We start from the raw sequence: 11,275 nt of genomic DNA on the forward strand, positions 1-11,275 counted from the left end.
ATTTTCAGTCCCCCTCGAGTTTGAATTCACGAAATTCGACTGTACTCTTTTCTATTGCCGAGCCGATAAGACCATTGTACGAGCTGACGGGACCGATCGAATGGTGTCAAAAGGGAGAGTCACTGGGCCTTCCCTGCACACGGTTGGTTCAGCGACGATGGAGCAGATGCAGAAACATGTGACAAACACCGTGTTGGTGCGCTTCTGACACAGTTCGGACTGGTTCTGTTGGCTCGTAGCGTCGGTTGTGTCGGGGCTTAAAGGGCCACTCCAGTCAATATTTTTGAATTTGGGATTACCGCTATTTTCAACTCAGTCAGGGGCCCTAAATTACAAAGTATCATTTTTTTGTTGCATGTTATTTTTTAAATATCTCGGCTCGAAGTTCGATTTCGGGCACCTACAGCAGAATCGAAACTATCTGCTTGAGAGGGACGGCAACACTGATCATCAGCTGTCCGGCCGCGATGTGACGTCGCAGTGGTGCTCCGGTACACAATACGACGTGCGAAATCGACCACAGTGCCGCCGCAACCAGACGTCACGGGGGCGCTGCGCTATGCATCAGCCAGCGTTGCTCGACTTAAAGCTAGCCCGCTTGCTGGCCGCTAAAGAACAGCTGGTTGCATCTTCAAGATCAGTTTTGGTGGAGTGCACGACTTCGCTTCGATGAAATATTTCGGCTGTGATCATATTTCGTGCCACTAAGGCGATATTAGTCATTTACTTTGGTTTCATTCTCGGAGGGAGGGAGGGAGGGAGGGAGGGAGGGAGGGAGGGAGGGAGGGAGGGAGGGAGGGAGGGAGGGAGGGAGGGAGGGAGGGAGGGAGGGAGGGAGGGAGGGAGGGAGGGAGGGAGGGAGGGAGGGAGGGAGGGAGGGAGGGAGGGAGGGAGGGAGGGAGGGAGGGAGGGAGGGAGGGAGGGAGGGAGGGAGGGAGGGAGGGAGGGAGGGAGGGAGGGAGGGAGGGAGGGAGGGAGGGAGGGAGGGAGGGAGGGAGGGAGGGAGGGAGGGAGGGAGGGAGGGAGGGAGGGAGGGAGGGAGGGAGGGAGGGAGGGAGGGAGGGAGGGAGGGAGGGAGGGAGGGAGGGAGGGAGGGAGGGAGGGAGGGAGGGAGGGAGGGAGGGAGGGAGGGAGGGAGGGAGGGAGGGAGGGAGGGAGGGAGGGAGGGAGGGAGGGAGGGAGGGAGGGAGGGAGGGAGAGAGAGAGAGAGAGAGAGAGAGAGAGAGAGAGAGAGAGAGAGAGAGAGAGAGAGAGAGAGGAGGAGGAGGAGGAGGAGGAGGAGGAGGAGGAGGAGGAGGAGGAGGAGGAGGAGGAGGAGGACATTCATGCTTTCGCATTCACAACTAGTAAGAAGTAATCAGGTGTCCTCGGAATTTCTTCTCTGGTTCTTTCTGAGGGAAGTACAGCTCCGCACTTCAAAGTATGCTCCCCAAATTTGGTCTTGTTTAACTTGTTTCCCAAAATGATGCTTTCACAACCAAAAGTGCCTTATAAGTTGATTGTGTTAAATAGTTTGTCAGCGAGAGTAAAGCTACTATGTGGCTGCGTGACTTGTGTTAAAAAGTTCTTGTGCTTTACATTGAAAGTACATTGTATTTAGTACTTTAGTACTTCAAGTACATTGTGCCCAGTGTACTTCCTACTTTAGTTGAAGTACATATAACCTCTTCTTTACTTTGTACTTTATTTCAAGTACTTACGTACGCAATTTTAGCACATGCTAGCGCTAAATTTAGCGCTTCCATTTGCGTGCGCTATGCAAGAGTTTTAGAATAGCGTTTCTACGCCGCGACGCAAAAACCCAAGCATCTCCGCTTGCGACACCACCAAGATACAGTCAGAATTTTTATTTCTCACACAAAATGCTGTAACTTGAGAAAAACAAGTTTTTTGGTCCAGAGTAACATTTTAGATTTGTTTAAACATAAGAATACGACGCGAGAGGTCGACCTGTCGTGTCCATTTACGTCGCCTCGGCAAGAGAGTTTCGTGCACTGACCTTCGCACACTCTATCTTCGCCGAAAAATGCTTGCGCGTCGCAAGCATCAAGTTGCTGGTGATAGTTGCCCACCTTACTGAATTTTCCAAGCCGAGTGCAATGTCGTCCCATATTAAAAATCACAGTATCGAGGATGCCGCCGACGTCGCGCTCACGACTTTGCAAAAGCGGCCGCAGCCATGATCCTGGGAGCCGCCATTTTTTAACTGTGCTCGTCTTGGCATTAGCCAACTTTTTATCATGAATCTACCTTAGAGAAGCAACGCACGCGATTTCCGAAAAATAGCATACGCAAAGCGCAAAACGTGGTTAGCGTTCGGCGCACGCGCAGTGGTGATGACGCTATTCTTTGCGTATGCAAAGCTTTAGCGTGCGCTATTTTAGAACTCCCTATTAGATGTACTTTACCCAACACTGGATCTGTGTGTTAGTGCTGTTGCACCATCGTCGCTTTTGACGAAATGTCTAAGTTGGGCGATTCTCTTTGCTCAGACTGTCCACGCTGACGGGCCACCTGCCTCACGAGGTCCAGGGCATCTCGGCGCACCAGTACCTCCACCCGAGCGACATGGCCATCGCCATGTTTGCCCAGAAGCAGATGATGGCCAGCAACTCCGGCAAGGGAGTGGTAGTCTACCGCCTGAAAAGGAGGGACGAGTCCTTCATCTTTCTGCGGTCTTCGGGATACCTGCAGTATGACCAAGCCACGATGCAGGTGACGAAGGGGTGGGCGATGCGCATTGTCATTTCTGTGGTGAATTGCGGCGCGGTTGCCGCGCCATTTGCACCTAAGTGCGCTAGGGTGACCACCTTCCTGCTAGCAAAATGCGGGAGACGATGACCGGAAAGAGTGTGTCTGTATGGCGGGGGGGGAGAGAAGAGAGGAGAGGGGAGGGGAGGAGAGGAAGGGGAGGGGGAGTGTAAGAGAAGAGAAGAACATATCATATTTCGACTGTGGCAACTACAGAGGTCGAGCTGATGGAAATTTACCATGATGCTTTTTTACCTAAAACTGGCACAGGACACGAAAACATTTTTTTTTTTTCCTCCTTCTGTCCCAGTCTCGGGTGAAAGAGTATCATAGAAAAAATAACTATTTGAGGAAATTTATCCACACATGCCATGAAATGTGGCTCTGCTAACACATTTAAAGAAACACTAACACATTAAAAATTTTTTTTTTTTTTATTGTTTGAAATTATTGAAAACGATGCCTGGACATTATCCTCAAAATTTGAAACTTGGGAATTCAGTATTTGTGAAGTAAAAAAACAATTTCCAAATGCTGAATTTGAAGTTCCCGCGCGATCCGCGCCAGTGGAGTGGCGTCAAATTTTGAGGGCTCCTGAGAGTCGAGTTTCTTTCGCGCCTCCGCTCCAAAACGTGTCTCCGCGACCCGAAGCGAGGAGAGGGGCGCCGGCGTCGTGGGAACTACAATACTGGGAAACCGGTTTCCTGCGTGAGTGCCGTGCTGCCTATCGCTTCAAGCAGACGACGGTACCCCGGCGGTGTCACAACCGAAACTACAATACACAGACACCAAACCCAGTTGTTTTGACCGTTTGGCGATTTCCTTTTCGAAGTCTGAGAGGTCGTCGAGCACCTGTAAAAGGCCACTTCGTTCGATTTCCCGACTCACCGATCACCCTCTGCTACATGTGTCGAGCGCCGCCATGTTTTTCGAGGGAGAATAAAAATCCAGAGGGCGACATCACAACGGGCTTCGATTTTTGATATTTCAAGAAGAAGGGCCGTAGCGCATTCGCAATTGCGTTAAAAAACATGTTTTACGATTGGCGTTATTAAATGTTATAGACATGTCGCCTACAAAGCTTCTAAATTTAATGATTTTTGACGTCACCTATCAAAAGAAGCGAGGAGGTGAGGAGCGGGAGAAAAGAACAAAAAAATAAAAAGGCGCGCGCGCATGGAAATTTTTTGTCCACATTGCAGTATTTTTTTTTATGTGTGTGTTTACGACTACAACGTGAATCGTTTTAGATAATAAAAAGAAAATACGACCTTTGGGGTGTCAGTGACCCTTTAATATCCTGTCTTGTCCGAAAGCATATTATACAGCTGCAAATTGTATTGTGGCAGTTAAGCTGAAATAATTTTCACTTCGAGTGATATATTTCAAGTTTTAATGCCACATATGTTAATAAATGTGTCTAAGTTAAAAACATAAAATCGACTGCAGCAGAACAAGAAGCTGTAAATCTTTTACGGCTTCTTGTTTCCTGTCGACTGTTATTTTACCAACATGCTCCTACACAAATTTCAAACCTTATGTTGTTGGTTTTGACCATTGTAAATTGCAGTCTTTTTCCCTTGTGTAATCATCAACACTAAAAAAAAAATTTTTTACAGCAGCTTTTTTGCATAGACACAGCACAGCACGATTTGAAAATAATTACAATAATTTATTTCCAACTTTTGGCGAGCAATTTTCTTTCTCAATATTTTGCCACCAAGGGAAGAGGCACAACAGTGCATGCACGTTAGTTCTCCTGCGAGAACAACCGTCGCTTCCCGCAGTGCTTGGATAGAAAATGGTGTACCATTGCGATCCACACATTCACCAGCGACCTCCGCGCTTCCCCGTGCCCCGTTGTTCGGCAGCACCATGAGTGGCGTAGTGAATTTTACGACAGTGTGAAATAAGGGGCATTTAGAAGATTTTGATATTTCTTGCGGGACGCAAACCACGAGCCCTCAATGCGGGACAGTCCTGCGAGTCGTGGGACAGGTGGTCACCCTAAACTGCACCAAAGCACTTGCCTCGCTGCGTCCTGCTATTTTTTGCCAAAATGTGGAGAATTTGCACCAACATGGCACCAAAACCTATTTTCGGTTTATTAACACTGAAAATAAAATAAGTCGGGCCTCGTTACGTGGCCGGATTGTTGGGGTAGGCTAGTGCGAGTTTCCGAGACTTTTGATTATTGCCTTATATAACATTATATTCAATTTGATCTCTGTACCTCACATTGACTGAACTTGAAAGTTTAGAAATATTTCTCATGCTCGTTGTCTGTTCTGACTGAATAGCTAGCATCGTTAGTGCACTTGTAACCGCTTGCTGCAGTGAATCGACATCCGTGGGGTAGGTTTCGCACTTTCACGCATCTTGCTTGGACACAGTGCACTTGTGAGCTAAGGGGAAAGCACTTCCCCAAAGCGCGGCGTTACACACAGTTCCTGAAAAAGACTCCAGCTAGTATTCGCAACTCCAGCAAACTATAGGGGGCGTGCTGGTCAGGCAAAATGGTGGACGAAAAGAGGTCGTTTTCGTCGTTCAGCATCTGGGACCACCATAAATTTCTTGTACTGCAACGTAAGATAGGTGTCACATATGAAAGCAAAGTGACTTTTCAATGGTAAAAACCTTCTTCTAGCTGTCAGTATGTAGGAATGACACGGCGGAAGCATAAAAATAATTACTGGAAATGACGTTTGTTTCTATGCTGCCTACGAGAACCAAGCACCGATAGCAGACGACAGAGTTGAAACAACCTCCTTCCTCGAGCTTCTCGGTGTTGCCGCTACTCGTCGTTGATTTTGCTGGAGTCGCCAATACAGAGTGTTTTTTTTTAGTCTGTACCAAATTACCTAAAAAAAAAAAAAAAAAAAAGAGTTGCTTTGGCGCATTTCTAATTTTGCTATTAGCTTACCCTACTTTCCGGCCACTCTAAACAAGGTTGCTCGTGCCATTAGGCTATTAATTAACATAGATATTTCAGTTAACTTCTTAATTAGTGACTTTAGATGATGTGCTACATCGCATGTTCCAATCGCACAATAATACAAACAAAAAAATAAACTGTTCCCTTTCATATTGTTCTTGATAATATAAATCGTTGTATATTTTTCTGGTGTGTGAGATTTCCTCTTTTTGATAGAAATTACGTAAAATGCCTCCTGCCAAAGCTGTGTAGGGGACAGAGTCCTTGTCAGGCATTACACCGGCCTTCAGTCTCTGCCAGCTCCCAGTGAACGGGGAACAGAGAAATGAAACGAATTGACAGCCCGGCGTTGCCCGTCCAACGCAGATGGACCACTTTGTGTGCATCAACACGCTGATGACGGAGGAGGACGGCCAGCGCGAGCTGCGCACCTTCTTCGAGCGCTTCTCCCCACACATCACTGACATGACAGTCCAGCAGCTGGGCGACTTCTTCGCCTCCTACACCCTGCACCGGTCCCAGAGGGCCTTGGGCAGTGGCGGTTTCGCGGAGGCGGCCAGCGCCGCCGCCAGGGACCCGCTGTCCCTCTCCCGGCTCGTCGAGCCCAACTTGTTCCTCGGATCGGACTGCCTGGTCAAGATCAAGCGGGAACCCCACGACCTCCGCAGCGACGCGCTCCTGCACGCCGGCGAAGACGCGGGTCCCTGGCCCAGCGATGGACGCCGTGAGTGGCTTTGGGTCTCTTAATGGCTGCCATTGTGTGGCAACCCTCGTGACGTTTTCGCAGTGAAACTTTGTTCTGTCTAGGTTGTTGTATGTGTTCCGGAGGGAAGAGAACAGTGTTTTTTGGCTTGGCGTAAATGGACTGTGTGTCGCAAAGAGCTCAAACTCCGCGAGAGTGTGATGCTAGCAGTTGTCATATACGACGCGAAAGTTTGAGAACAGGACGCCACCTGGATCGAAAGATAACTGGGAAAGACGTCATCGCTCCACAAGTCGACATCTACCCAAGCTTTATGTCGTTAAAACGAGAACTGTCATCGGGTACACATGTGGGATTTATACAAGTGAAAAACAGCTGTTAGCAAGAAAGAGAATATTGTTTTCTTTCTTTCTGACAAGCTTTTTTCACCTTAATACTATAATATCGCGAGAGATGTCCACCCCCGAAAGATAACCCGACCCTATTTTTGGCACGATTTGCTACTTTTTCAGAAACACGGAAAGATAGCAGACTTCTAGTGATTGGAGGGCTGAGGTCACCTAATGGTGACCTCAGCAGAAATGGTGTTACTTAGCCGCGGCAGGAGATAAGCAAATATTGCTGACTGGGAAGGACAGTCACCTTTGGTTCATCGCCCCTCCCAGCAATCTCAAGTTTTGAGTCACCAAATCTAAAACTAGCATTTTTTCAACTTCTTTTTATGGCACATTGAAACTTAGCACACTTCTTATTTTCACCCCATTTTCTTTCAAATTTAGGTGAGCTATATCTCAAGATATTACGGTAAATGCTACACATGCCCACAACGTCATTTCTTGTTTTGGCGATATTAGGCTTAGGTGGATGTCTGTTCATAAAGGCATTTTGTCTTTCTCAGTTACCTTTCGTTTCAGGGAACGTCATGTTCTCAAAGTTTCGTATTCTCTATCCTAACTGCTAGCGTCACATTCTCACGGAGTTTGAGCTTTCTGCAATGCACAGTTTATTTACCTGGGCCTAAAAACACTGTCCTTTTTCCCCGGGAACACCCTGTATGCATTGGCTCAGGTGTGATGCCCGGAGCAAGTTAGAGCCACTCAGTAAGCTACGCTTCAAAGTAGCGGCACTGCAGCCGTCCTGGTGCTTAGAACCCCCCCATTGTTAATTGCCAGTCATACTAAGAGAATTGTTAAAACTGTCCGTGACGAAGTCCTGAACTTCCCGACACAAATGGAACGATTGCCAATTGTGCCTGCTTTGCTCCAAGCACCAAAATGGCAGTGCCCACAAAAAGATTGGGGAAGTGAAGTGCCGATACAACGAGCGCAGCTCATTCGGTGACTCCAGACCGACGTGTTTACACACACTGGCTGAAACCACCTGATGTGTTTGTGTTTGTCTCGCAAGTAGCATTGAATGTGCCAAAGCACGAGAAACGTGTCTCAGGCAGCTATTGGAAGCAAATGGCGGCACAGCGCTGAAATGAGCGGCGCTTGGGAGCGAATGGTGGCGAAACACTCTGCGTGAAGCGTGAACTTTCTCACGGGGCTTTAACACTAGCGCCATCTATTAGGTATGTAGCCCTGGAGCACTTTCATATGATTAGACTGAAGGTTTCGGAGTATTGTCGATGTAAAATCTACACACTATCCACGCGAAATGATTGCTTATAACATTGTCAGAATTATTCCGAGCCCGTGCCCGTGGCGAAAACATGATGCTTAAAAAAGGAATGCTGACGGAAGTGTTCCAGGGCATGGCAGCATTGTGCTGCCTCACTAGTCACAAGCGGTAGCAACGCAGTCGATCGGGGCTGGTTCTTGCTATTTGCGTCGGGTGCGTCCACGGCAACCAAAACGACGGCAACGAGCGAGACACTTGCATATAACCCTCGCTTGCCATGTTGTGTTTGGCAAGCAGCTGACCCAATGAACTTGTCGTTGCTTTTGTTTCGGTCGTTCCGAACGCAACCAATGCAGCTGCCTCAATTAGGCTTTAGGTATTGAGACCTTTTGAAACGAAACAAGGATGACAAGCTACATTATGCAATGCTTTTCGTCTCCACTTTTTTATTCTTTAGGAACATCATACCAACCGGAGGAATATGGTTCCGAAGATACGCAGTGATCCAAGAGCGATCGTCGGGTTGTGTACAGATGTGCTTTCGAACGGACAGAGAAACGCTGCCGGGGACATCGTCACCTCGAGTGCCGCACCATTGTTTCACCGGCGCTTCGACGGCGCACCCATTGTGCCACGGACCATACATCAGCAACCCAATGGCACTTCATTGGCAACATCGGCAATTCATTGACATTTCGATGGCACTTCATTGGCACATTCAGATTGGCATCAATGGTAATTGATCAGTGTAATTTGCAATTGATTGATGCCACTGCGATTCATTGGTGCCTGCTTCGGTTCATTAGTGCCAGCCGCAATTCTTCGGTGACCTTGGCGTCTCGTCGGCACCATCTTCAGAACTCTCCCGCAATGCTCCGTTTGCAAGTGTGGTAGACAGACTATGACTGATAGCCAGTGCAATATGTGGTGCAGTGCAGTCCATGAAGGGGACCAAACAAACGAAAAACGGTGGGCAGAGAAAAAAAAAAATTGAAACAAAAAGAAAATGTGCCCAAGTGGTGAAAAGACTTAACTCGGGAGAAAAGAAATGTGGCCATACTTTCAACTGATTCATAGTTCCGTCATCTTAATGGCCCTTGGAAACAATAGGAAAAGAGAGAGGTCGCCGCGACGGAGGGCAGAGAGGCGCGAGATACAAAGAGATATTTTTGCGTTGCAGAGTTTCTCTCGCTTTTCTCTCTGCCCTCTCGTTTCGAGATTATCATTCTTTTTCGCGAATCTCTCGTTTTTCTTTGCAAACAAAAGAAAAAAACAGGTTTTTCAGTTGTTTTTCTTTTATGTGAAATGTTCTAGTCTTTTAATTGTATGTGAGGGGGAGGGGAGCAGTTAAAGGCGTCTTAACCACAGGAACACGCCGCGTCTCGTGCAATCATCGTGGAGATTAGGAAGCCAGTAGAGTAGCATCGTGAGAGAGCTATTTTCATAACGCATCGGTCTTTCCTGCCGTACAAGGCGTATCAAATCCCGTTGCCCACTGCTCAAGGGCCGCACGGCATTTGCCGATGTCGGAACGTGGGTAGTGTCCCTTCGGAACCGTGGAAGCTCAGAAATCAGCACTCCATAGTATAGTTGTTGTTGTTGCATTTACCAAGGATCTCTAGCTTTTTTGTTATTGTTTTACTGATTTTGGGGTTGGCAGGGCGAGGAGGGTCTGTGTTTTTGCTTTAGTCTTCTGCACAACCGGGTCTGACTGGCACGGTTGTGCAGCTAAGCGTCGTTAGAAGTCAGGCGGGTTGAATGCGCCTTACACCTCTTCTCGGCCGAAAACGACAACCTTCCGGGAACAAATCCAGTGCTGAAGTGATAAAAAAAAAAAGACAAACAAACAGAAACAGCCTCTCCCCCTGACCACAGTTCAATTCTCCCTGCTGTAAAAACAAGAAGAAAAAATGTATATGTGTGAAGATATATTTAATATACACGTCAGTTAATGTGCAATTTTCGAGAGTGTGTACATTGTGGATGAATGCGGTTGCGAGTGGGAATGTGTGCGTGTTTTGTGCCTGGAGACAGGTGATACTATTCTTCACTTAAAAATGAAAGTTGTCTGTCACGTTAAAAAAAAAAAATTTCCCCAGGTTTATTTTTTTATCGACCCAAAGTCGGGAACGGATTGGCATTGTTTTGTGCGGGCGTCGACCCGTATTGTCTGCAGCAAAGGGAACCTTTGAAATGTTTCTTTGTGGGTTGTATCGGATCGGCTACCGTGACTTTGTCAGGCAATCACTTAAGGAGCTAGGAGAAAACAAATACAGAGGAGCACATGGTTGCCGGTTGAGGCTGGTATGCCGGGTTGGGCGGTATGCCGGCCTGGGGCCGGTTAGCCGGCTTAGAACTGGCTTGGGGCCGGTTAGCCAACTTGGGGCCAGTCACCCAGCTTAGAGGAGGCTTGGGGCCAGTTAGCCGGCTTTTGGCCATTTAGATGGCTCCGGGTCGGATCGGGGCAGGTACGCCGGGGGAGATGCAAAGCAGCCTTTGTCTTTCAAAAACTCGTCAAGGCGTCCTGGACGTAGCCAAAGGTAACAAACCAGAGACTGCCGAGAACAGCACCCCAATAGCCGCGCTTACAAGAAACCTCCCGGGCAACGTGCGGTTAGGGTAGGGGTTAGCTAACCGTATCATCTCCGCACGCTGCCGTCATTGTAGAGTAGAGTTGGGAGAGGGTGACGGTTGCAGACTTTAAAGGTATAAACTACTTAGGTCGGCATGTTGAGCGTTCCCGGTTCCCTCTCAAAACGTTGTTGCGAAAACCGCGTCAAGGATTCCGCGAAATGCTTTGGTTGTCTTGTTTGAGCCTTCCGTCGAGAGCTCCGCTACCACCGCATTGTGCCGTGTGTGTATAGTTGATAACACCCAGAGAAAAGACACTGTGCAGACCCTTGTTTTGTGATAATAATAATTATGTTGTATAGTTCGAAGCTATTTTTTTTTTGCATTGTCTTGTTGGTTTTCTCCTTGTTTTGGATGTTTCCAGTTAAATACATCAGATTCACACCGTTACCCGCCTTGACCTCTTTCTTTTTTCGGACATTGTTGATTTCCGGGGATGCACCCCTGGAGCTTGTAGAGACCACTAAATCGGCTATGCTTAGGCCATCATTGGCACCCCATTTTCCAACATTTTTGTAAACATCACCGCCATTCAGCGCGTGCAATCGGCAATTGCTACGATCCGAAAGTGCGACTTCCTGGGCTTTAAACACGGTGCCAGGACATTGGTGCTGTACGATTTTGCTCATTCG

The 11,275-nt window shown here is 47.8% G+C and overlaps 1 protein-coding gene across 4 annotated transcripts in view; it reads left to right on the forward strand.

The window, feature by feature from the left end:
* The window catches only part of LOC8034707 (aryl hydrocarbon receptor nuclear translocator-like protein 1), a 107,676-nt gene extending 96,643 nt beyond the window's left edge, over positions 1-11,033 (forward strand). For all 4 annotated transcript variants that reach the window (XM_042290002.1, XM_042290004.1, XM_040220639.3 and 1 more), the window contains 3 exons: positions 2,493-2,715; positions 6,053-6,410; positions 8,470-11,033. In XM_042290002.1, coding sequence (XP_042145936.1) covers positions 2,493-2,715; positions 6,053-6,410; positions 8,470-8,516 — 628 coding nt within the window. In that variant the 3' untranslated portion in view covers positions 8,517-11,033. The remainder of the gene's footprint in view (positions 1-2,492; positions 2,716-6,052; positions 6,411-8,469) is intronic.
* The last annotated feature ends 242 nt before the right edge of the window (positions 11,034-11,275 follow it).

The sequence above is a fragment of the Ixodes scapularis genome, unplaced genomic scaffold (genome assembly GCF_016920785.2).
Source record: "Ixodes scapularis isolate PalLabHiFi unplaced genomic scaffold, ASM1692078v2 PGA_scaffold13__105_contigs__length_92229423, whole genome shotgun sequence".
Lineage (NCBI taxonomy): Eukaryota > Metazoa > Arthropoda > Arachnida > Ixodida > Ixodidae > Ixodes > Ixodes scapularis.